This window comes from Carcharhinus amblyrhynchos, chromosome 1, assembly GCF_965287045.1.
Source record: "Carcharhinus amblyrhynchos chromosome 1, sCarAmb.v2.hapA, whole genome shotgun sequence".
NCBI lineage: Eukaryota > Metazoa > Chordata > Chondrichthyes > Carcharhiniformes > Carcharhinidae > Carcharhinus > Carcharhinus amblyrhynchos.
In genome coordinates, this window is record NC_137324.1 from 133,186,500 (window position 1) to 133,214,113 (window position 27,614).

The 27,614-nt window shown below is 40.9% G+C and overlaps 1 protein-coding gene across 9 annotated transcripts in view; it reads right to left on the minus strand.

Moving 5' to 3' along the window:
• Nucleotides 1-1,779: 1,779 nt before the first annotated feature.
• The window catches only part of dclk2a (doublecortin-like kinase 2a), a 310,958-nt gene continuing 285,123 nt past the window's right edge, over nt 1,780-27,614 (minus strand). For 2 of the 9 annotated variants that reach the window (XM_080192992.1, XM_080192983.1), the window contains 3 exons: nt 23,292-23,405; nt 3,979-4,094; nt 1,780-3,514 (listed from right to left, as the gene is read on the minus strand). In XM_080192992.1, the coding sequence (XP_080049118.1) occupies nt 3,388-3,514; nt 3,979-4,094; nt 23,292-23,405 (357 nt within the window). In that variant the 3' untranslated portion in view covers nt 1,780-3,387. Of the gene's footprint in view, nt 3,515-3,978; nt 4,095-7,307; nt 12,009-16,002; nt 16,210-18,017; nt 18,078-23,291; nt 23,406-27,614 lie in introns of those variants that run through there. The other 7 variants (XR_013887042.1, XM_080193025.1, XM_080193013.1 and 4 more) reach the window with 7 other exon arrangements.

The following is a 27,614-nucleotide window of genomic DNA, read 5'->3' on the forward strand; positions in this document are numbered from 1 at the left end:
CTTATCTGAGAAAGGATGTCCTTCCTATCATGTGAGTGCAGCAAAGATTTACCAGGCTGATTCCTGGGATGGCAGGTCTGTCATGTGAAGAGAGACTAAACTTCAGTTAGGATTATATTCATTGGAATTTAGAAGAGTGGGAGGGGGTCTCATAGGACCTTATCAAATTCTAACTATTTTAGACAGGATAGATTCAGAAAGAATGTTCCTATTGGTGGGAATTCAGAACTAGGGGTCATAGTTTGAGGATAAGGGGTAAACCTTTTAGGATTGAGGAGAAATGTCTTCACCTAGAAGATGGTGAATGTATAAAATTCACTGCCACAGAATGCAGTTGAAGCCAAAATGTTGTCTGAGTTCAAGGAAAAAAATCAGATATAGCTCTAGGGTCTAAAAGAATCAAGGGATTATAGGGGGGGAAGGGGGGGAATCAGGATATTGAATTTGATGATCACGCATGATCAAAATAAATGGCGGAGCAGGCCCAAAGGGCCAAGTGGCCTACTCCTGCTTTTAGTGTCTATTAAGTCTTCAGTGTTACAGCTGCGATATTGTCAGGACCCACTGCCTTTTTCAAATCCAGTGCCTTAACCTATTTTTTAAGAGGAGGCCATGACAACTTATAATAATGTCGTATGCTATAGATGTTTTAGAGTTATAGGTACTTAGTGTATGGTGCTCATTCACAATGAGAACAATTTATATAAACGTGCATTAGGTAACAAAAGGTCGTTCACACCAACTTTCTTCATTTATATTCATGCTGATTAACCACTGAGTGGCTACACTTCATGTGGAGACAACTCACACCAGGTCTGTGGACTATTCAACACAGGGATGATCACAGCTCAATCCTAGCAAACACCAATGGAAAGTTCTAGATGCCACGGTCTTTAAGTCTGACAGCACAATATTAGGAGGGGTGTGGGTATGTTTGCAGACTTCATAATAGTGATCCTTGCAGCTGAAAGCAATTGGCTGTGCTACTCATTGCTTTCCATTTTAGCAGTAAAAGACCTAGCAGAATATTTTAATTTTCTAATATAGTAGGGCATGGCCGTGGCATTTCTGAAATGGGCCGTTGCTTTGGAGACCAGTTGAAAAGACAGCAAGTGTCCCAACTGCAAACCTGAAATAAATTCTCCTCTGAAGGGACACAGTTTGTTGTTCGTTTTTGTTTGCAACCTCCACCCAATACAAATGCTACATAGCCCAGTCAAGGTAGCAGACTACATGTTCCCAAATTCCTGACATAACATTTTGAAGTTCAGCTAGGCCTATGTTGTTTAAATTTCTACTTCCTAGACTCAGCTGGGAGTTTTCCCATATACCCTACCTCAGAGCCAAATGTTTGGTGAGAATTAGCTGATGAACCGTAGAAGTATATAATTCCATTTTCATCCCAGATAATTCTGTCAAAGATCACTGCAATTTGTCATCAGAAATTTCCTCACAACTTCTCCTGCTCCATTGTGTTAACTGTGGCATAATGGGTTTTCCACTGAAGTTACGGTGATGGAGCAGGAAAACCCTCAAGGAAATTGTGGATGTGTTTACATGAATCTGCACATTTCCAAATGCTGCAAACCAGGCTAAGCCAACTCTGCATTAATAAGATACTTCAATTAGCTTCCCTATTCCTTTCATTCTGCTTTCTGGAAGACAGTGTATCATGCTGGGAAACAATTTCACGCGTGCAAGGCATCATTCGCTAATATCTCACCCAAATGATAATTTTTAATGACTGGAGATGGAACAAAGTAATGCTGACACTCAAAGTTCAGTCATGATATTTAATTAGGATCCTGACTTTACTCAATTGCTGCATACACATGTTAAACTGAGATGACTGGCTAGCAATTGAAAGCAGGAACTCTGATTTTTCTCTTCTCCAGCCTAAAGATGTTGAAATGAATTGTAGCATGCCTCACCGATTCAGCTCAGAGCACTGGATGGAAATTGACACCATTTGGAAAGTATAGGTTAATATATCAGTACAGGCTTGAATTTATCCATACACACTGATGTTTCCATTTTATCTTCTGCCTCGCAATCACATGCAATCCAGCTAGTTTGCTACCTGTAATGACATTTGGATGGTACCTGCAGAATCCACCAAGAAAATGGTTACCTCAGATCTCTCTGTTTCCACCTCTTATAAATGAGTGTCTGGGGAGAATTCCAAGTCCTGAGGCTAAGAGCAGATCTTCTGTTGTAAGGGGGATTGGCACTGAATGAGATGAGGCATACCTACCCACCCCCGTAGGGGTACATGTGGATCCCTTCAGAGTGCAAAGTCTTGCAAATAGTTCAATTTTTCAAATACTGATTTCTCTTGGCTGTTTTATCTCTTCTGCAGAATAAGTTAAAGTTCTTCATCAGGTGTTAGTGTGTTGAGGCTTGGAATGTGGGCTTGTTGCTATTGATCAGTCAGAGAAATTGTGTATGTCAATAGATACTTTAGCAGAGGACTTGTTTCAGTGTAAAATTAACCAAACTAATTACCGTATTTTCTAACATAAAATCAGGGTTCTCTATTGATGTGCTGTCAGTAACTCGCTTATTAAGAAAAATCAATTCAGCAGGAGCCACCAGAAATGTAGTATACACAACGTACTTCACCACCAGAAATGAAATACACCAACTTAAAGTAGCCCTGTGCTCATTAGCCTCTGTTTAAATCAGATAATTGATGGCCCTGAAATTTGGTGCCGGACCTCCTGCTGTAATTTCAGCAAATAAATTGCTGGAGTCCTCTTTAGAAAGTGTTATTCTGTCAGCGGAAAATCTGTCAGGCGCCTGCTGAAGTCACAGCAGGGAGAATTTTCACAACCAGATTACAGAAAGGGAAACTTTTAATTGCAACACAAAAATGCTAATTATTTCTGACTAAGCATCTTGTTTCTTTATCCAATACTGGGCAGGTCACAACAAGATATTCTCCATTTACTGAATAGCATAATGCTTAACCTCAGCCAAATGAGAGCTCTGCCATGGAAGTGGATGAGGATTTGAAAAGTGAAAGTGTTGATGGAATACTGTACAGTAACACAGCATCGAAATCCATTTCTAGAGTCAGTACTCAATCTCACTCATGTCTGCTGATGAGGAACCCTGAGACTGCAGGACACAATTCAGCTTACAGGAGGATGGCAGAACATATTTTGACACAAAATCAACACTTTACAAGCAAGTTTGTTTAAAATGGATTTGGCTGTAGTTCATCTTTGAATCTTAGATGTTTTAAATAGACATTTTTTGAATACCAGGCTTCTAGAAAGCAGGACACTTTTAGCTCCTTGAGGTGTGGCTGTATCAGGTCTGCTGAGTATGCTCAAACATGGGATGCAGGAGACACGGCTGGCTCAGATGATTTAGGGGAAAAGGTCATGCACCCAGACATTGAAGCATCTGTGGCTGGGGAGGGCTGAGATGTTTGCTCCGTACCAACTCCTTCAACATCTCGGTGGGGCTTACCACTGAATATCTGACTTTCTTTATCAAGAGCTGTGTGCTGGAAAATAAAAAGGAAAGAGAGAATAAACGAGCATATAAAATATAGAATGGTTTGATACTCTTAACATATAATTTATTATGCTGGAACTGCCAAATAAGAAGGAGAAGCACCAAAGACAAGTATCTGTAAGCTTGTAAAGTCCTTAAACATGTCCAAATTATAAATGGTATGACTTGGAAGGGTAATACGCTGAATTCAATGTTATTTGACTTTGTTGCAAATTATAAAACCAGTTTGATATATCTTAGATGATAGATTGGTAATGCACTAAAGAGCTATTTGATTAGTTAAATGGATTGATTTTGGCCATATAAAGACACTTGGGCAAACCTACACTGAAGTACTGTCACTTCATGGGTATGTAAACATCTGACACTGAATAACAACAGTGTGATACACACATTATTGTATATTTCAGACACGGAAGTAAATAAAAGCAAGGAAGGAAAATGATTACTCACCAATCTGCACCAATCACGAATCGGCCAGTAGTGACTGAAAAGGCCAGCAATGGTGGAGTGAAGCACAATGAGCAGAAGAGTTTTGTGTTCATGCAAAGACTTAAGCCTAGAAAAGACTGCAGGATTAGGGTGGGATGAAGTTATGGAATGATTTGATTATGAGAATTGGCTTGCTGAGGCATGGGAAGAACTGGGTGATGGGAGTGCAGAACTTCGTATGGAAAAGAACATGGGTCAAGTCATACTGAGGGAATTACAATTTGTTGAGTGGATATGAGATGCTAGTTAGGAGGGCATAGCAGATTAAGCTTTGTTGAATTACATTGATGAAAATCTTGCCAGCAGTAGAAGGGAGGGAGACAAAAACAGTTAACTACAGGTCAGTTAGCTTAACATCTGTCATAGGATGTAATAACAGAATTGTTAGAGATAGTTGATAAGAGCTCATGGTGTAGGGGGTAGTATATTAGCATGGATAGAGAATTGGCTAATGGGTAAAAGACAGCGAGTTGGGATAACAGGACATTTTCAGGATGGCAACCTGTAACTAGTGGAGGGCCATTGGATTCAGTGCTGAGGGCACAACACATATTAATGGCAAGGCAAGTGAATGAGGTTTTGCCGCTGACACAAAAATAAGTGGGGAGGCAAGTGGTGAGATGACACAGACTTTACAGAGGGATATAGCCAGGATAAGCGAGTGGGCAAAAACTTGATAGAAAGAATACAGTGTAGGAAAATGTTGAAGTTATGTACTTTGGTAGGAAGAATAAAGGAGCTGAATGTTATCTAAATGGAGAAAGACGGCAGAAGGTTGCAGCACGGGGAGATTTGGGGATTCTTGTACATAAATCACAAAAAGCCAGTATGCAAGTTCAGCAGGTAATAGGGAAGGCAAATGGAACGTTAGCCTTTATTTAAAAGAGGAAAGAGTATATGAGGGAAGTTTTGCTAAAACTATTCAAAACACTTGTTAGACCACACCTGGAATACTGTGAACAGTTTGATCCCTTTATCTAAGGAAAGATATACTGGTGTTACAGGCAGTCCACAGAAGGTTCACTAAGTGAATCTGGGTGTGGGGGGGATTTTCTTATGAGGAGAGGCTGAGTAAGTTGGGCCTCTACTCACTGGAGTTTAGAAGAATGAGAAGCAACTTTATTGAGACATATAGGATTCTCAGGAGACTTAACGGGGTAGATGCTGAGAGGTTGTTTCCCCTTGTGGGAGAAGGTAAGATCAGAGGGGCCACCCATTTAAGACAGAGATGAGGAGGAATTTCTTCTCTCAGACGATAGTGAATCTGTGGAATTCTTTAACACAGCAGGCCATAGAAACTGCATTGTTAAATATGTTCAAGGCTGAGACAGATTTTCAATCAGTAAACAAATCAAGGGTTATGGGGATAAGATGAGAACGTGGAGTTGCGGATTCTCATATCAGATCAGTCATGATCTCACTGAATGGTGGAACAGATTCGATGGGGCAAATTGCCTCCCTCTGCTCCTATGTCTAATAGTTTTAGGAGGGAGGCAGGGAATGAGTAAATGTTGCATAAGTGGAATAAAGTAGTTTTGATAATGGGACGGAAGTGGGGCAGATTTTGTTTTGTAATTATGACCAAAAATAAACTATTTACAAAATGAGTCCAAACAGCATGTTTGCACTAAATTATTTAGCTGCTTACTAGTCCACAAAAGAAAGATTGCACTTGTATTTCACTTTTCATGTCTCATCTGAAAGACAGATTAATACAGGTAAAGTATCCTTTATCCGAAAACTTGGGGGCCAATTGATTGCATTTTGGATTTCAGATCCTTTTGGTCTTTGGATACTGCATGCAAACTTATGTCGCAATAACTTAAGCCAAGGCTAGCTATAGTCTAAAATGGATAAAATGGCTGGAGTAGTAAGATCTATCATTGAATAATAAATACAAGTTGCCTGTAATAACTTTCTTTTTGATATGTTTACCACAAAAATCACAAGGTAAATAGTACCCACAAACAAATAGACTTCCCATGCTAAAGGTCGCTGAGGTTCAAAAAAAGTGTCGATTTTGATTTTCAAAGTTATGGAGAGAGGATACTCAATCTGTACTCCTGTGTCTGGACAGGAGGTAAGTGGGAGCTTTGGTATTTGGACAAAGATTCACTTAGAAAACAGTGACTACATTTTTCATTCCTTCCATTCCACATGCCTTTGATGGCCTTTACACCAGTGATACCTTCAACATAAAGAAGTTTGAGACTTGAATTGAAGCTGAAATGACTCGCGCTCTGCTGAACTATGAGTCGTTACTAACAAGCTGAAGGTTAGATTGTCATGACTGGTCTGTACCATCACTCCAAGCAATTGTTTTGCCGAAATTAACCCATTAATTACCCAGCAAAGAATGGGGTCCATCACTAAATTATTAGTGGGAATCAATTGGAACATGAACTATATGTAATGTCAAAGTTAAAAGCAGCTGTTGCTATTGCCAGATCCTTGTTATTGCATTCAGGAAATTCAATCAGGTCGTATATATGCAGACAAGGCTTTGTACTCTGGATTCATAGGCACCATTCTTTGCTATGGCTCCATGTGTGGTTAAAAACATACATGATAATCTGCAATGGTGTGTACCCAATACTTTGTAGTATCTTTTAAGATGTAGTAATTCTTCACTTTGGAGTTCTTTAACGAATAGGTTACTACTTCCGAAAATGCCAGGGTGTCCTAAGATTATAGATGATTTGGAGTTTACAGTCATCAGTTTATATAGCTCTTAAGATCAGGTCTTAAGGCCAGGTCTCATGAATATGAAACAACCTGTCCAACATAGAGGAAGCAAAACAAGTGCTGGAAGATTTAAACCTGTAGGTAATATTTGTTGTTATTACATAGAACATGTTGATGATTATGGGAAGCCAGAAATGACTTCCACTGGAAAATTGCAGGATCCAGACATAGGACCAAAATCAATTCTGCGGTAATGGTCAAACGTATTTTGATTCATGCAAAGACTAAAATGTTCATTCCTTCTCTTCCAACTTTACCTTGGCAAATGCTCCTCACTTTCTCTTATTCTTAGAAAAACACATATATTCTATCCTTCAGAGATTGCAAAGAATCTTAATTCTTGGGCAATGAAGATACTGAAATTCAAGGACCTAGGCATTATAGATTTTCTGTGCCAAATAAATTGGATACAGGGATTAATGCTGAGATCTGAATCTCTAACAGCAGAACCATGGACAGCCATCTCCATGACATTGAAGACTGTCAGGGTTTTGGGGGGGGGGGCGGGTGGCGGTGGGCAGGTGGGTGGTGGAGACAGACTGGGGTGAGAATTTCTGAGATAATTTGACAAGATTTTGCCTGAAGTTAGTATTGACACTGAAGTTGAACTCCTAATTCCATAAATATGGAATGGAAACACCAGTGGCTTAATCAGTAGCTTACTGATCCTTTAACTGATAATGGCAGGTTAACCATCTTCATTCTCAAGAAAATCCATTGTTTGTAAGTCTGTCTTTCTAATTTCACCCTCGACTGAAAAAAATGACACAGTGGCAGACTGAAAGGATTCTGCATTTAAATATAGACTTAAACTGTGCTGTTAAGAAATTTTACTTTAACGAAGTAAGTAGAAAGAAACTTAATAAAGGAGTAAGAAGGACTAAAAAGGGTCATGAGAAAGCATTGGCCAGACCAGAGGAAATGGGCGAGGTATTAAATGAGTACTTTGCATCAGTATTCACCAAAGAGAAATACTTGGTGGATGATGACTCTGGGAAAGAATGTGAAGATAGTTTGAGTCATGTTGAGATCAAAAAGGGGGAAATATTGGGGTTCTTAAGAAACATTAAGATAGACAAGTCCCCAAAGCCTGTTGGGATATACCCCAAAATACTGAGGGGGGCAAGGGAGGAAATTGCTGGGGCCTTGAGAGAAACCTTTGTATCTTCACTGACAACAGGGGCGGTCCCAGAGGATTGGAGAAGAGCCAATATTTTTCCTTTGTTTAAGAAGGATAGCAAGAATAATCCAGGTAAATTACAGGCCGGTAAGTCTGTAATCAGTGGTAGGGAAATTATTGGAGAGGATTCTTCGAGACAGGATTTATTCCCACTTGGAAATAAGTGGACATATTAGTGAGAGGCAACATGATTTTGTGAAGGGGAGGTCATGTCTCACGAACTTGATTGAGTTTTTCAAGGAAGTGACGAAGATGATTGAAGGGATAGGGCAGTGTTTGTTGTCTACATGGACTTCAGTAAGGCCTTTGACAAGGTCTCTCATGGCAGACTGGTGCAGAAGATGAAATCACATGGGATCAGAGGTGAGCTAGCAAGGTGAATACAAAACTGATTCAGTCAAAGAAGATAGAGGGTAGCAGTGGAAAGGTGTGTTTCTGAATGGAGGGCTGTGACAAGTGGCGTTCCTCAGAGATCAGTGCTGGGACCTTTGCTGTTTGTAATATATAGAAATGATTTGGAGGAAAAACATAACTGGATTAATAAGTTTGCTGACGACACAAAGGTTGGCGGATTTGCGGATAGTGATGAGAACCATCAGAGGATACAGCAGGATATAGACCAGTTGGAGACTTGGGCGGAAGATGGCAGATGGAGTTTAATCTGGACAAATGTGAGGTAACGCATTTTGGAAGGTCTAATACAGATAGGAAATATACAGCAAATGACAGACCGCATAAGAGTATTGATAGGCAAAGGGATCTGGGTGTACAGGTATACAGGTCACTGAAAGTGGCAATGCAGGTGGAGAAGGTTTGGAGAAAAACATAACTGGATTGATTAGTAAGTTTGCGGACGACGCAAAGGTTGGCGGATTTGCGGATAGTGATGAGGTCCATTAGAGGATACAGCAGGATATAGACCTGGCATGCTTGCCTTCATCGGCTGGGACATTGAGTTTAAAAATTGGCAAGTCATGTTGCAGCTTTACAGAACCTTAGTTAGGCTGCACTTGGAATATAGTGTTCAATTCTGGTCACCACATGACCAGAAGGATGTGGAGGCTTTGCAGAGGGTACAGAAAAGATTTACCAGGATGTTGCCTGGTATGAGGACATTAACTATGAGGAGAGGTTGGAGAAACTTGGTTTGCTCTGACTTGAGCGAGGGAGGTTGCGGGGAGACCTAATAGAAGCATACAAAATGATGAGGGGCATGGACAGAGTGGATAGTCAGAAGCTTTTTCCCAGGATGGAAGAGTCAATTACTAGGGGGCATAGGTTTAAGATTGAGGGGCAAGGTTTAAGAGAAATGTATGAGGCAGATTTTTTATACAGAGAGTAGTGGGTGCCTGGAACTTGTTGCTGGGGTGGTAGTGGAAGCAGATACGGTAGTGGCTTTTAAGGGGCGTCTTGACAAATGCATGAATAGGATGGGAATAGAGGGATATGGTCCCCAGAATGATAGGAAGTTTCAGTTAAGTCAGGCAGTTTGGTCGATGCAGGCTTGGAAGGCCGAAAGGCCTGTTTCTGTGCTGTAATTTTCTCTGTTCAAAGCAGAATTTTCAAGCATTTCAGAAAGAGAAAAGTTTGATTTGTTTGACTGGCACATGGTTCTGTAAGGGTGTGATCACATTAACTGCAGAAGGGATATAACTCCTAACAACCACCTTGAACATTTGTATAAACAACACTAATTGGCTCCATATAAACTCTCTCTGAAGGAGTCATTTTTCCTGGTTATCCATTGTTTGCAGCGAGTGAGCAAGTTAGCGAGTGGGTGGAGGGGCATGCTAGAACTAATATTCCAAGCTGAAAGGCTAAGGTACTTCAACATTCAAAATAAAGTGTTCATTTTTCACACAGCTTTCCATGGATCTTTGTATGTGGAATTATTATTGCTTCAGGTAGCAACAAAATTAATTCCTAGTGTATGATCATACATTGAAAGTGCAGCTACAAATCATTTCACCTCATAACGTTATTATAAGAATCTAACATTCATTATAACTATAGGTTGGATCACAGTTTCTCGTTTCATTTATGCTAACATTTTGCATGATTGCCCAAGGGGTACATTTCCATGAAGAAGTATTCAATAATATTTCCTTATAATGTGGATTGCAACTTGTAGAATGCACGCATCATTTTCACCATAACAATATCACATGCAAATGATGCACTTTGATGGAACATGTCCTTGTATTCTGTCTCTATAAATGAACCAAAAAGGATTGCCAGGTGTTTCTGGAATAAGATGTCTCTTTAAAAACTTTGCTCCATTATTTTTAGCCTAAATCCATTAAACGTTCCATGTCATAGGAAACACTTTTTAAAATCTACAAAGCTAGTAAGAATCTACAAAGCTAACAGTACAAAAGAACACCTTAAATGATTGTCACACTGCACTTGATTTCATGCTGGCCTGAATCTTGGGTTGGTTTGATTTCTAAATAAGACACACCACCTTGCACAATGTCGTTCCATCACACATTGCCAAAACAAAAATATAAAATACTGTTCACCGACTTTGTCAAAAAAAATTGGCAAAATGTGTTAAATTGACTTGATGGGGAAGCATGCAGAGCAAATAAGAGAAACTCCAAACAAACTGTTTCTTCTTTTCCCCTACATTTGCAATTGCTTTTAAAAGGAGAAGCAGTGTGCGTCTAGCAGAAACATGAGCAGTGCTGATGCAATTAGTATGTGCCACTGGCTTGCATCTAAACAGAGAGAAGCAATGCAGGTATGGGCCAGAGGTAGGTGGGAAGAAGCACAGAGAGACTAATCACGTTTCAGACACATTTATATTTGTAGATCTTAAAGGAAACACCACAAACGTGGCTGCAAATGGTTTTTGCAAATCCATTCTTTGATCCCACTGTGAAGACAGTACTAGAAATATTGCTGCCTGTCAATCATAGATCCCAATTCAACCACTTGACTGAACCCTTAACACAGTTCTACTGCTGGTGATGACACTGGAATGGGAGTTTGCCTAATTCCTGTCATCTGCTAATTTTTGTAATTACATCATGCCAATTATTCGCACAGCTCTTTTATCAGAAAGTTTGCTTAAGGAAACAGGAAGCAGTTTAAAACATTTAAATTGATACGGCACGAAGTAGCCCCCCCGTCCCCCAATCACCACCAAATATCAGACTCTGTTGTATAGCTGTAATATAGACAATTATTACAGCTTGTACCTTGTTGCAACATGCAAAATACTTGGCTCCCAAGAACTGTGCTTTAATAAGGGTAGAGTAGAATTGTTTTTGCTAGCTAACAGATAATTCTGTAATTAAAAAAAAACACTTTGATCACATACTCATATCCTAGAGAACCAAGCATTCACATGAACATAATACATAATGCAAAAAGCACTCTAACAATCAGGGCTAAATTAAACATTTATGAAAAAAGGGTCATAGATTTAGTGGAGAGCAAAGTGAAGAATTTTTAGCAAAGCTTTTGACAGAGCATCTGTTGCAATTCACCTTGCTAACACCAGATGGCACTCAAAGACCATTCTGCCCACTTGAAATAATTTCAGGTTGTCTTCCTTTTTTGGAAGTTCTTGGTTTCTTCTATTATTTCTGAAGAATGTTTAATATCAGTGCTTATTTTAAAACCAATTCTTGTCCACGTACACTTGTGAAGTATGATTTTGGCCTTTCAAATCAAAGAGTTCGCATGAGGTCTATTAAGCAGTAGATTTTTCTGAAGTTCCTGTCAAATAATCAGCAGTCCAGAAATTTTTGATTCTTGAGTGAGTCTGAGGTGAAATTAATCCAGTACAAGCAACAGAAAAGAAAGGAATGTGCTCTCCCATTAACAGCAGCATCAGCCTGAATCCACACCATGAAAAGTTCTGCCTTGTGTGAGCTGGGAAAGCTTAGCAAAGAGCTGACAGGCACAAGGCAACAGGCCATGCAAATTTGGACCGGCCGAGAGTTAGTGAAGGGTTCCCCTGTTAGGGCACTGTGTTCTACACCATTGGCTTGTTCCAGGTTTATCCAGTGTCTCAGTATGAGGATTGGAGCTCACCCTCTCCCTCTTATACTTCAAACTGTCAAAAAAAAATGAAACATACAAAAACAAAACAAACATCAAGGCCATTTTCAGAAGTAAATGCTGGTTAGCACTCCAATCAAATCCAAGTCTGGGCAGTCTCCAATTCAAATGGAGAATGTGCTCATACTCTAACAATGTACAAAAATGTAAAGCATAGTCATACTCCTTTAGTCTATATAACGGAGCTCTGTTTAATACAAACAACAAGTGGCATAAACTCAAGATTATCACCAGATGGTGGCAGTTGAAAAACCCATAGTTTTCCTGTCATCATTGAGCTGTTTTGTCAGTGGCTTAACCTACTTCCTCGGAGGAAAAACAGACTGTAATTCCTCAGTCTGTGTTACATGATCACAAAATGGTACAGCAGATGATAGTTTTGCCTGTTAATGTTTCGAGCAAACACAGGGCTGATTTGAGAGTTTGAGGAATCAACTACTCATACTTATTCTGCTTTTACAGTTTCTCCTCTCTTGATACTAGTGATTCTGCCAGGATATTGACAGTTCATCCAAGTGATGTTACTCTGATTCTTCCCACATAAAAATGTACTCAGGCCTCTCCCCTATCCAAACTGTATCCACTTCCCTAATACAAAAGTCCTTATCCCACTATTATATCTATCTAGAATGATGTCCAGAGTTTCTTTTCACTTTGAGACACTTCTTACAGATTGACTGAGGCAATTCTTCTTGAAGTGCACTGGCACTTTGGTGTACAGGACCACTGGCACTTTGCATCAGTCTTCAAAACTGCAGACACTGATAACATTCCAAAAATGCTAAATAATTAAGTGGAAAAGAAGGAAGGTGGGAGGAAATAAATACAATAACCACCACTCGAGAAAATGTACAAGGGAAACTAGTAGGGTTAAAGGCTGCTAAGCCCCCTGGATCTGATGGGCTGCATCCTAGGATATTAATGGAAGTAGCTACAGAGATAGCGAATGTGCTGATAGTAATCCTCAAATTCTGGAAAAGTCCCAGAGAATTAGAAATCTACCAATGTTACATCCTTATTAAAAATGATAACAGGTAACTAAAGGACAGTTAACTGAACATCTGTCATTGGGAAAATATTAGAGTCTAATATAAAGAATGTAACAGAAGAGTATTTAGGATCATTGAATAGAATCATAGACTCTGGCATGGTAGCACAGGGGTTAGCACTGCTGCTTCACAGTGCCAGAGACTCGGGTTCGATTCCCAGCTTCGGTCACTGTCTGTGTGGAGTTTGCACATTCTCCCTGTGTCTGCATTGGTTTCCTCCGGGTGCTCCGGTTTCCTCCCAAAGTCTGAAAGATGTGCTGGTTAGGTGCATTGACCCGAACATGCACTGGATTGTGGTGACTGGGGGAATTTCACAGTAACTGCATTGCAGCGTTAATGTAAGCCTTACTTGCGACTGATAAACTTTAAAACAAAACTTTAAAAACTTTAATCCCTAAAGTACACAAGGAGGCCAGTTGGCTCATCGAACAATCCCACCCAGGCCTTATCCCTGAAACCCCAGTATTTATCCTGCTAATCACCACGCCACTAAGGGTTAATTTAGCATAGCCAATCAACCTATTCCCTACATCTTTGGACTGTGGGAGGAAACCGGAGCACCTGGAGATAACCCATTCTGACACAGGGAGAATGACCAAACTCCACACAGACAATCACTCAAGGCCGGAATTGAGTCCAGGACCCTGGGGCTGAGAGGCAACAGTGTTAACCACTGTGCCACCGTGCTGTCCCAGAAATGCATAATTATATGAAGCTGAGTTAGTCTGGCTTCATGAAAGGGAAATCATGCATGGAAAATTGATTAGAAATTTTTTGAAGTGGCAATAAACAGGATAAAGGGGAACCAGTAGATGCAATACACATAGATTTCCAAAAGGCATTTGACAAGGTATTGCACAAAAGGATACTTAAAATAAGAGCCCATTGTGTTGAGATGGTATAGTAACATAGACAGAGGAATGGCTAAGAGAGGACAGACAGTTGGGATAAAAGGGGCATTTCCAGGGCGGCAACATTTAACTAGTGGACATGAATGTACTTTTTCCAAGTTTGCAGATGACAGAAAAGTAGGTAGGAAAGCAAGTAGTGAGGATGACACAAATAATCTATGGAGGGATACAGGCAGGTTAACTGAATGGACAAAAATGTGGTAAATAGAATCCAATAAAGGAAAATGCGAAGTTATGTACTTTAGTAGGAAGAATAAAGGAGCTGAATATTATCTAAATGGAGAAAGACTGCAGAAAGCTACAAAGCAGAGGGATTTGGAGATCCTTGTGTATAAATCACAGAAAATTAGCATGTAAGTTCAGAAGGGAATAGGGAGGGCAAATGGAATGTTGGTCTTTATTTCAAAGGGAATAGAGTACAAAAGTAGGGAAGTCTTGCTCAAACTATACATGACATTAGCAAGACTGCATCTGGAATATTGTGAACTGTTTTGGTCTCCTTACCTAAGGAAATATGTACTGGTATTGCAGGCGGTCCAGAGAAGGTTCACGAGGTTGATCCAGGATATGGAGGGATTTTCTTACGAGGACCAGTTGAGTAGGTTGGACCGATACTCATTGGAGTTTCAAAGAATGAGAGGTGATTTTACTGAGTCAGGTGACCTTATTGAGATATATAGGATGCTCAGTGGAGTTAACAGGGTAGATACTGAGAAGTTGTTTCTCCTTGTGGGAGAGTCTGGGACCAGAGAGTATAATCTCAGAGTAAGGAATAATTGTAATTTAAAACAGATTAGAAGGAATTTCTTTTCTGAGATTAGTGAATCTGTAGATTCTTTACTGTAAAGGGCTGTAGAGGCTGGGGTGTAAATACATTCACGATAGACAGTTTTTTAATCAGTAAGGGAATCAAGGGTTCATAGAATCCCCACAGTGCAGAAGGAGGCCATTCGGCCCATTGAATCTGCACCAACCACAATCTCACCCAGGCTCTATCCTCGTAACCCCACATATTTACTCCACTAATTCCCTGACCTGAAGGGTCAATTTAGCAGGGCCAATCAACCTAACCTGCACACCTTTGGACTGTGGAAGGAAACCGGAGCATTCAGAGGAAACCCATGTAGAAATGGAGAGAATGTGCAAACTCCACATAGACAGTGGCCTGAGACCAGAATTGAACCTGGGTCCCTGGTGCTGTGCCACCTTGCCACTCCCGGGGATAAAGTGGGAGAGTGCAGTTCAGCATTATCACATCAGATCAGTCATAGTCTCATTTAATGGTGGAACAGACTCGATGGACGAAATGGCTTACTTCTGCTCCGATGCCTTATGGTCTTACAGGACAACTGACAGTGACCAATTTATCCAAAAACACAAATGTCTGGAATTTCCCTGGGTTCCAATCTCCTGATGTGAAGATGCCGGTGTTGGACTGGGGCAAACACAATAAGAAATCTCACAACACCAGGTTAAAGTCCAACAGGATTATTTGGTAGTAAACGTCACTAGCTTTCGGAACGCCAAAATTCTGTCTCTCCAAGGTTACTGCTGAAGTTACAGCCTGAAATCAGGGGCATTACCCCTCCCCCCCCTCCCCTAGCACCCTAATCTTGATGGGATGTTGAATCGCTGTTCCCAGCGGAGGCCAAGGTTCCTGATTTCAGCTCTACCATTGGGAAGGAAAGCAACAAATGGGGCAGGATTTTCTAGTAACATCTTCCCCATAGGTGGTGGTCATTATGCATTCACACGATTTCTGGCAGCAAAGTGGCTTGGTTGACCATGGTCTTCAGCAGAAGGGGGGCTATAGGGAGAGGTGGATTCTATGAGACTCTATCTATTCAGGGACAAAACTGTTGCTAGCCAAGGCCTACTATCATTTTTGTAATGATGTGGAGATGCCAGCATTGGACTGCAGTGGGCACAGTAAGAAGTCTCACAACACCAGGTTAAAGTCCAACAGATTTATTTGATATTGTGAGCTTTTGGAGTACTGTTCCTTCATCAGGTGAGTGATGAAGTATTATTTTTGTAGTCTTAAATTGAAGTGGGAGAGGGTCACAGTGGATACACAAACAGACTTAAAATGAGCCCCCCATGTTGTCCTCCTAGCATATGGTTACTGTGAAGTGGAAAGCTAGTAATGATTCTGGCTTTGGTGGGCATTGGAAAATCCAGGATTTGGAGGGCATGTGGCAACAGGCTTTGGTCTTCTTCCAGAATTGGGTCTGATCTGGAATGGGATAGTGGAGAAGAAACCAAGTCAAGGAGCACATAAGCTTCATCAAATGGAGCTGGGGGAGAACACAAGGTTATCCTATTTTCAAATAAACTAAGAGGACTGATATACGCTGCATTGATTATATCAGTTTCAAAGGGTGAAGATATGTAAATCAGTCCATTACAAAGTTGCACTGATTTCATGCCATATGAGCATCATCTCCTACAACGTTCAGGATCTTCACCCACTAGACATCAAGACTTCATTCTAGAGAAACTTAGTGACAACTCCTCCAGTGGTGAACTCAATATTTAACCAATCTACAGAGACTCTGGCTTAGAATCAAGTCTAGATGAAGAAAGTTACTCTTTAGACACTGACTTTACTGCTGGTGAATGGATATTTATCCACTTTCTCCTGATGCCTTTTTAATAGCATCTGCTGGGAGTGCTTGTATGGGAGGGCTGACTGACCACATTGCAGTGTTAGGTTTAGTTGTGACACCCTTTTTGATTGAATAGTTTGACTTACGTATGAAGATTGAACGTTTGGGTGAAGTGTTGGAAGGCAGGTAATTGTATCTTGCTGCGCACAAAGACAGGGTCAAAAATAAATGAGCAATATTACCCATTCACTTCTTGTATCCTCCTCCTACCATTGGTCCTACCTCCTTCACAAGTCTACAGGTCACTAAACAAAGTGGAAGTTACAATGCTGGTGTGAAATTGATTGAAACCTGGAAAGGTAGGGTGGGGAGAACAGGGTGAGAGGTTGGTCTTTACACTCCTGGCACCTATGGTCAAACACGTGTTTGGAAGTTGTCTCTGTGAAGGGGGTTAAATGATACAATGGTTACAATCTAAATCCTGTTATAAGCACTATATGTGATGGTAGTAAAGAGATGTTAGGGTATCTAGCCAAGAGTTTCAAAACAAAATTCTAAGCAGCAGTGAATTTGATTTGATCTGGATCCACTGGAGGGCTGGGTCTGCTTCTGCTCACTACAGTGGAGGCATCTTACAACTGGAGACCATATTGACATAACCAGATTGACACCTATTGGGCGCCAGAGCTCTGCTGAAATACTCTGGTAACACTGGGGTATAGATGCTGCAGAGGAGACCCTACTGAAGTGTTTAAAAATCTAATGGGGCAAGTCAAACCTTAATAATGTATTTGGTCCAATCCATCACAAACTACAACACAATGGCTCAAGTTCAGATGGCTAGAAACAATTATGTGAGCACAAATTGTGATGAATATATTGAATATATTGAACTATTCAGGGAAACCAGAACTTGATGGATAAATAACCAAGGAATATGAGTTATGGTGACTTCAAGTATGTTTTGAATTTAGAGTCCATTCAGGTGAACCACATTTACATTTCTTTCTTTCTAATCATATGAAAGGTATTTCCATTCCTGTCTTCAATGCATCCCTACGACTCACTGAGGAGAGAGTTTTATCATGATCAACCATGTCTCTCCAGGTTTTTACCTTGTTGTCGAGTTGCAGCCCACTAATTTCATGCTTGAATGTAGAGTCCCTTGGTTAGAATAATTACTCTATCATTAGACAATGTGTTACACATTATCAAAATATGTGTAGCTGCTTCTGCAATTTTACTGCTGGGACAAAGGCCTAAAATGAATCAGTACAATAGTACTGCAGTGGATTTCAAAACAACATTAAAAAACAATATATTTATGCCATCATTTATCCACATCTTCAACCTCTTGATTCCCTGCTGATGCAGCACCTGACAGAAAAACATCATTAACCCTTCTAAACTCCATCAATTCCCAGATCAGACCTACCTTAAAATCTTCTAGTGTCCATAAAGGATATTAATCATTGCACTGTACTTCTTGCTGCATCTAGATAATCAAAAAAAAGGGCTGACGCCTGTCTTTTTAAAAACAGTGATACATGGTACTCTTGCAAAAATAGCAACTTCAAAAATATTGTTTAAAAAAAATGATGCTCCATTCTATCAGTTAACCAAAAGCATTCCTTTTGTCTCTCCCTCATTGAACTGACTTTGATGCTCCCACTCCCAACACACTGAGCAAATATTTACTCTGATCCCTAGATTCTATTGCCTGGAATTTCAACAATAACTTTCCTGACCTTTCTTTGTAACTTTGCCCAATTGGTTGGAAGAACAATTGTTTCATGGTATTTAAGAGGGGTTTCTGATGACCTTGCACTGGAGTGCATAAGTATGGGAGACAGGGAAAAAAAATTTGTGGAAATTTTATTCCAACGTGTTTGCCTATAGAATAAGCTGTGCAATTTGTTAAATGATGAGGGGTTGGAGGGAACACAACTTTTCCTCTTCGCTAATACTTTCTGATAAATTGTTGAGTTATTCAGCTGAGAAATGAGTGTTGTGAGCTGGATGGCATTCATCTACCCTTTACTTCTCTGACACAGAGTTATTCTGTATTTTTCCAGTCTTGTCAGACCTTCACCTATCTATGGATTCTGGAACTCCCTTCTCAAATCCTGCCACTTTTCAATATCCTTCCCTGCATTCTAAAGCTGTCACAAACCTTTCTTTTACAATTTTGCTTTCAACCATCTCTGACTTTTCATCTAAAATTGACTTGTAACCTTCCACTGAATGACATGCTCTAAGATTCCAATCTGTACATGAGGAGACACTATACAAACATAAGCTTTTGTTGAGTGCAATACGATCACATTTTGGGCTCCAAGTGCTGAACTGATTCAGCCTCATGGTGACAGGTTTGGAGTGGGGGAGCGAGGGGGAAGCACTTGGGACAGCTCTTCCATGCAGTCACTCTGCTGAGGACCTGTCTGGGGCACAGTCTGGGAGTTGGAGCAGATGCCCGCTCTGCAGGGGTAGATAGCTGGTTACAGTGGTTAAGGTGATTTTGTTGCATTGCCAGCACTCTGTGGAGTAACCAACTTACTGAAAGTGGAGGCTGCCAATTGAATGGAGATGGCCTTCCTCCAGCAAGCAGAGGCTCCATCCCCCAAGGAATGGTCTGCAGACGTGATAGCTTGCATGTGCAGCCCAAACAATTCCTTGAGAGGAGTTTCTAACAGCTTCAGTGCTTACAACTTTTAACTTTCATGTATACCTTTCTGAGAATAATCACTTTGAGGCATCCTTACAGATTCCTGCCTATCCCTGTCGATGGGGTTAATAAGGTTCCAGAGCTGCCAGCATTGAGATCCTGCCCCTGACTCACAGAGGTGGCCACTTTGGAGGCTGTCTCCTGGAAGATTGCTGAGCAGGAATTGTTACTGGCAAGTCTGGGCTTGGGATCTCAAAGCCTGTAGCAAATCCAGCCCTCAATCCCTCAGTAAAACCTGGTCGGTTCAGTAAGGAGAAGGATGAGAAAAAAACGTCCTCTGCCCTCCATCAACAGGTTTCCTTCAAATCCACCCTCAAAAGATAATCAGCTGTACTGTACTGCCAGATTCTAATATCCAAACATTAGCCCTTCTTAATGAATAATGCTTGGTGCTCATTAGGATCAAACTGTGTAAGATTTTGCAATATGGGCCCACGTTTACTCGTTATCAGGCTGTTCAAGCTAATTTTAAAGGAAAGTTAATTTTTGCTAAACTGAGATGTGAATTGTCAAAAATGGTCTGGAAAGAGCTACTTAAATCAGAACATTAGGACGCATTTGAGTAGGAGAGAATGAGGGTTTCGAGCAAACATGTTCTCGCACAGGTAAAGAGTAGATCATCCAAACCTGGAGGCCCCTGATTATCAAAGTGCACGAGATTAGAAAAAGGCAAAAAAAGAAAAATACTGAATCTGTCAAAAGCTGATGGGGATAATGAAAAGGCAGGGGTGATATTAAAAATGAAATTAGGAGAACAACGAGAGGATTTTAAAAATTGGTAAGCAAAATAGAATAACATACATAAGGAACAAGGGGAAAGGAAATAGAGGCAATGAAAGACTAAAAGAGAAAATATTTTAGCATCATTGAAGTAGATGTGTCACCAGATCTGAATGAAATGTATGCCAGGTTCCTGAAAGGATCAAGGGATGAAATATCAGTGATGCCGGCCATCATTTTCTGATCCACTCTGATAGTGGGCCTGGTGCCGGACAACTAACTGAAAGGCCTGAATGTTGTCCTAAATTTGCCTGCAAGCCTCATTAAAATAAATTTGGTGAGTGTGGTGATAGTATCTCAAAGAAACAATCTGCAAAGTAAGGGTCTCGATCTGGGGAACCAGTCAGGGAGCAGGTGGGGAAATTATCCTGGTGAGATTAGGTTTCTGTTCCAGAGCTGTCTCAGGAGCTGACACATGAAGCTGCAAGCCTCTGTATTATAGTTATATGTAAATAAATATCGCAGTTGCTATTTACCTAACTGGCGAATCAGAATTATGACAGTGAACTGCAGGTATCTTGAAGCAACCTGTGATCTGGATCCTCCTACTTTTGGACACACAAATCAGCCTGCAGCTAAGTCTGAGGGTCAAGGAAAAATGGGACGAGACCTACAGCCAGTACCCCTGCCTGGGACAAGTTCTTCCACCATTATCCACCATCCTAGGGGGTTAAGCTGCCATTTGCCATCTATAAATGTGTTAGCAAGCAGCTCGTCACTGTACCAACAGGAATGTCTGGAGTAACAGCTGCAGCAATGCCCTGTAACTGGTTCTGCCCAATCCAATCATATTGGTAAAGAATTATTGGAGTGGGTTGGTTTATAGGAGCTGGTTACAGTTTAGATAACATCCAAGTTGAGTGATCTACTGTAGGCATCAGTAAAACATTAAAGGAAGGGCTGCACGTTTGGAGCAGAATTGTGGGAGCTTTGTTCTACAAGTGGTGGTGATACAATCTACCACAGAGTGCTGGATGTTGAAACTGAATTCGTAAATCAGCCAATTCCCTCATATTCTTCATCTGCATCAGTATAACACAAGAGCAAAAATAGCTTTAAAAAGAGATTTTAAAAATATATATTAACTGAAAATACTGGAGAAATACAGCATGCTGATTGGTAACTGAAAAGAGAGAAGATGGGTTAATTTTTAGATGCACTTCTGCTTTCATGAGAGGATGGTTCAATGTTAACCTCTTTATTTCTCTTTTCAGAAGATGGTCAATCTCCTTATTTCTTGTATTTTTGGTTTTAATTTTAGTTCAGTGTGATTGTTCCACATTGAAGCAGCCTTTTCTGCACCTGACCTCTAGGTTGTCTCCAGTTTGAAGGGTTTATGTATCTTTCTCTGAAAATAGGATGAAAAGTACAACAACTTTTATTTATATAGCCCCCACCTTTAATGTAATGAAACATTTCATTGCGCTTCACATTATAAAAAAGTTTGATACTGAGTCATGTAAGGAGATGTTAGGTCAGATGACCAAAGCTTGGACAAAATAAATAGGATGTAAGGAATGCCTTAAAAGGAAGGAAACAACTCCTACCTAGGAGGGTAGATAAGGACAGGAATTTCAGAGTTCAGGAGCCTTGGTGGAAAGATTCAAATCAAGAAAATTCAAGAGGTCAGAATTAGACAAGTGCAAATATCTATCTTTGATGATTGTGGGTCTGGGGGAGTTGTTTACAATCTGCCTCAGTATGGAGGAGGCTAGCTGCCACATGGTCGGGGGGGGGGGCTCCATTTAACCTTCAACAAGGAGGCTGGAACAATGCACAACAGAGCCTTCCCTGTAACCACCACCCATTAATTCTGTGATCAACGGATAGAAGACAAATTGTAGTGGGGTGATGTTGGGATATATTTTCTGATAGAAGCCATTCCCAGTATTGTCTTGCTAGTGCGAAATCTTACCTGTCCAAAAACATCGCACAGAATAGGCCTAATTTCACATTGTCAACGGGCCAGTTGCGTTACCGATAGCACAAAGTCAAAATGTTACCTGTTATTTTGTGTACTTTTAAAAACCCATTGCAATGGTAGGAAAGTGTATCACATTTCCATCCCCCCAGGGCAATATATCACTGTATAGTGGTGGTGAGCCCAGAATTAAACAGATTTTAAAAAAAAATCCAACATGCAGTTGTTTCATATACGGCCAGCAATGCAGAGGAAAAGGACATGGATATATCGAAATGAAAATCTTCTTTTAATTCCAGTGGAATACATTAAACTCTCTGTATTTGGAATATGGTTTCCTAGCCAGGTGCAGCCCACCTCCCACTCACCTGTGGCTGTTACAGCTCCATATATTTCCCTGTTGTTGTTCCAGAAATCTTGAAGTAATTTTAACAGAAACCGTCTGGCGGAAAGCTGACAAGATTAGACTCTCATGGTTTTTAAAGAAACCTTGTCCAACTTTACAATCCACTCCCTTTGAGGGAGGAAGCAGGCTGGGAGAGAGGAGGAAGAGGACAGGACGAAATGGGAAGAGGATGGGGGGGAAAATTATGATAATGAAGAGGGAGAGCAAAGTGAATTACATAGAATACACAATGCAGAAACAGGCCATTCGGCCCAGCTGTTCTATGCCAGTGTTTATGATCCCCACAAGCCTCCTCCCATCTTACTTTATCTAACCTCTTCTAGAAGTATTTGAAGGGGAGCAGCAAGGACGGCTAAACATGCAGAATGAGAGCGCGAGGAGGGTGAAGGAGAGCTAGAGAAGGAAAAGGCGACAGGATGATGAGAAACGACAAGGATTAAAAAAATGGAAATTAAGAGAAAGCAATTGGGGAAAAGTAGTAAAGGCAATTAAAAAAACACAAAAGGACAAAACTTTCAACCTCCCAAAAAGGGTGTTATTTACTTTTCACCACTTCTCCAGCTGGACGTTTTCTCCTTCTAAGAATGGTTTTTAAGAGTTTATCCACTCCCACTCTAGAAGCAGTTATTGCATTAAGAACGTAATTAGTCTATCAAATGGACTGATTGTGGGAAATCACAAGCATTGACTTGCAGCCCAGCAGTCTGAGGTGCAGTATGATGGAGCACCCATCATTGGACGTTGATCAAGACACAGCTTTGGAGGAGGATGGTCACGGAGAAAAAGCTAGTCAGTAACACTGTTAAAACACATTCAAGTTTCAGTTGGAGTGTTTTCTTAATTGACATGAGATTTATTTTTGTGTAACTTGACTCACCATTATAACACTGACGCCCGCAGTACTGTTGCTCTGCTTTGCTACTGGATTAAAGTGCTTTCTCAATTTGCCAGTGACTGCTACTTGCATGTCTTGCTCTTGTGCCATATCATCCTGCAGGAAGGAAGCAGCAAACAGATCAAGTCAGCCAAGAGTTTCAGCTGTGTGCATGCTGATTGCGGCTAATCAGGTTTTGTTGTACAGATAACATAGAATCTGACAGTACAGAAGGAGGCCACTGGCCCTGCTGTGCCCACGTTGATTCCTTAAAACACAAGAATTAGGAGCAGGAGTAGGCCATTCAGCTCCTCGAGCCTGATCCAACATTCAGTAAGATCATGGTAGATCTAATTGTGGCTTGTCTGCCCCCATAATCCTGGGCTCCCTTTTGATTAAAAATCTGCCCAACTCAGCCTTGATTATATTCATTTACCCAGCCTCCATTGCTCTCTGAGGAAGTGGATTTCAAGACCAAGGAGCCTCTGGGTGAAATCGTTTCTCTTCATCTCCTTTAAATTCCCTTAGTTCCAGACTCTCCCATGAGGCGAAACATTCTCTCAGCATCTACTCTGTCAATCTGGTATCATCAGTGTGGTTCTTAAGTGAAGTTGTCCTTGTTTGGACCTTCCATATATACAAAGCAGTCTGGTAGGATAAGCTTTCTTCATGGCTTTTCTTCACTCTGGTCTTTAGTCCAGTCCTGTTGCCATTTGTTTCCTTGTGGTCCTTTCCTTGCAGTTATTTTACTTGTTGCTTTTTCAGTCACTGGTCCTACTCAGTAGTTTTTAACCACCGTCACCATAGACATTTAGAAAATAGAAGCACAATTATGCCATTTGGCTCTCTGAATCTGTTCGGCCATTCAGCACCATTGATGCTGATCCTCTATCTCACTGTCATACTCTTGTACTCTCCCATGGCCCTTGATGTCCTTGGGAATCTACAAATTTATATGTTTACTTCTCAACTCTCCCATGATCATCCTCAACATTGGTGCCCCAGAAGGCTGTGCCCTGAGCCCCTTACTATACTCCTGATACACCTATGACTGTTTGGTCAAGTTCACCTCCAACTCGATTTTCAAGTTTGCTGATGACACCACCGTCGTGGGTTGGATCTCAAACAATGATGAGGTGTAGTACAGAAGAGAGATAGAAGCCGGAAATTTATCGGCACATCTGCCCCAATTCCAGGGGCATTCTCCCTTGACCTTGGGTGGAAACATACAAGCCTTGTGCAGGCGTGCAAGTAAAATTCTACTCAGAGAATCTGATGAACCGGTACGACAACAATAATCTCTCCCTCAATGTCTACAAAATGAAGTAGATTGTCACTGACTTCAGGAAGTGTACTGGAGGACATTCCCTGTCTATATCAATGGGTATAAAATGGAAATGGACAAGAACTTCAAATTTCTAGGTGTCCAGATCACCAACAACCTGTCCTGGTCCCTCCATGCCAATGCTACAGTTAAGAAAGTCTACCAACGCCTCTACTTCCTCAGGAAACTAAGGAAAGCTAGTTCAGTTTCTCAGGAACTCAGGAAGCTGTTAGGTTTGATTCTGTGAGTATGACTATGTCAGGCTGTGTAACAGCTCTCCCAATTATAGCAAAATGCTAGTGACGATGACTTTGCAAGGTTGACAAAGATGTTTGTATCATAGACATTTCCATTCCCCTGGTCAATGCCACTGGTTTGTCTGATTTTATTGCTCTTTGACCTTTTTGTGGCAGATTGATAACACTGGAGTTCCTTGCCAGACCATTTCAAAGGTAGTTTAAGGTCTACCACATTGCTGTGAATCTGGAGTGGAGATTTCCTTCCCTAAAGGACATTAGTGAATCAGATGGGTTTTTACAATGATCAATGGTAGAGTCATGATCACCGTTACTGTGACTAGCTTTCAATTTTAGATTTTTTAATTAATTAATAGAATTTAAATTTAATCAGCTGGCATGGTGGGAATTCAACCTGTATCCCAAGCCAGGGGGGGTGTATATTACTGGTCCACTGACATTACTGCTATTATTAGGATCAAAAAGCTAGATTTATGGACCAGTTAAAGAAGGAATGAGAGATAGAGAAGCAGTTGGTTTAGGCAAAGAATTCCCAAACTTACAGCCCAGGTAGCTAAAAGCCTACTGTCTGCGGATTAAAATCAGGGAAGTGCAAGATGCCAGAATTAGAGCAGCACAGAGATCTTGGTGGGTTTGTAGGGCTGGAGGAGGTTACAGTGGGAATGCATGAGACCACAGAAGGATTTAAACATATTTATTGGAGTTTTGAAGTTTCCTGGACTAATACCTGATGTGGGCAGTGAGCACAGGACTTGGATGGATGAACAGGACTTACTGTGAGCTAGGACATGGACAGCAGAGTTTTGATGAGCTCAAGTTTATGGAGATAGAATATAGGAGGCCAGTCAAAAATACAATGGAATAGTCAAGTCCACAGATACAAAAGGCATGAAAAGAGCAGCTAATGAGTTGAAACAGGGGTGGAATTCAGCAATGTCTGGAGATCGAAGGTGGTGGTCTTAGTAATGGAACAGATGTAGGATTTGAAGTGAGCATTGTCTGTGCTCCCTGTGGCTAGACCCCAGGAAGCAGTGAAAGGGCCCAGACAGTGCTTGTGAGGACTTTGTGATATTTTCTTCTTCCACCAGATGGCCCTGGAAACTTACCTTGTGAATCTTTGAGAAACTTCTGCTTCTTTAGGATCCCTTGTCACCTTTGCTGATATTGCATCAGCATCCCCACTGCAGCACCAATAATATTCCTTATTGCCTTTAGTGTGCTCCCTTTCAACACTGGAAATCTGCTTGAAGCTCACTTTTACATTGGGAATGCATTCTGATCTAGGGATATAAGTCAGTCATGCGTTCATACTCCCAACAGGTATGCAATAAAAGGGGAATCCTCAGGAATGTAATAGAATATTGTCCATTTGCCTGGATAAGTGCAGTTCCAAAAACATTCAAGAAGCTCGACACCATCCAGAACAAAGCAACCCATTTTATTGGCACTCCATCCATCACTTTAAACTTCACTCCCTCCACCACCAATACACAGTGGCAACATTGTGTATCATCAACAAGATGCACTGCATCGACTCACCAAAGCTCCTTCAACAGCACCTTCCAAACCTTCAACCTCTGTCACCTAGGACAAGAGCAGCAGACATAGGGGAACACCACCACCTACAAGTTCCTCTCCAACTCTCATACCATCTTGACTTGGAACTTCATCACCTTTCCTTCACTGTCGCTGGGTCAAAATCCTAGAACTCCCTTCTTAACAGCACTGGGGATGTACCTACTCAATGTGGGCAAGGAGATAGCTCACCAGCATTCTCTCGAGGCCAATAAAAGATAGGTAATGAATGTTGGCCTAACCAATGACACCCACTCCTTGTGAACAAATAAAAAATGTGTTTTCTATTGAAATGACAATTTATTTACTTCTGTTATTTCCTTAAAATTAGCAACTGGCATCTATAATTCAGAGATCCTTTAAAATAATCGCTCTGTGATTGTTGTTTACTAGTGTTGAGAAATTGCTGTCTAACAACCTTATAAAATCTGAATTTACTTATTGTATATTTTAGAATTCTTACGAAGAAAGCTTCCATAGCATCTTGCTGTCTGGAAAATACAGCACAGGTCTTTTTTTCTCTGCTAAGGGCACGTCACTCCAGCATAGACATAACTGATAAGATTGGATCTCATGACCCACACATAAACCAATTGTCTGAGTACAAAATGGCTTTCTAGAGAAACAGCTACCACTTCAGACAGGAAAGAGTTATTCAAAGTGACTGACCCATGATGGTGGAGTCCTCATTGGCAGAAGCTGGCCAGGAACTAACTTCCCAGCCACCCCTGCACTCCAGCCACCACCTGCTGGTTAGCTCAAAAGGACAGAGAACAAAAGAAAAGGCAATGAACAGAAGACAAAAGACTGCCAACTATACCACTCTCACTTGTCATGGGTCATAAACTGTCCTCTCTATATGGCTTATCATCACAGTCAACCTGTTGCTTCTCAATAATCTACTTGATAAATCATTACTTACACGCTTGGACCTCCTTTTTTGGGTACTCTGGGACTCCTGAATCTAAAAACTTGCAGCAGACGTTACAGCTCTTACTTTCTTTACATATTCTGGGTCATTTAAGATCATTGGCTCAAGATCAGCATTCAAGAAGTGCTCATGTATCACATCCAGCAGTCTTGACTCTATCCCAGTTTATCTGAACTTGGCTAAGTTCATTTTTCTGTCTTCACATACCTTCCCTATCTTTTCATAGAGAAAATTATCCT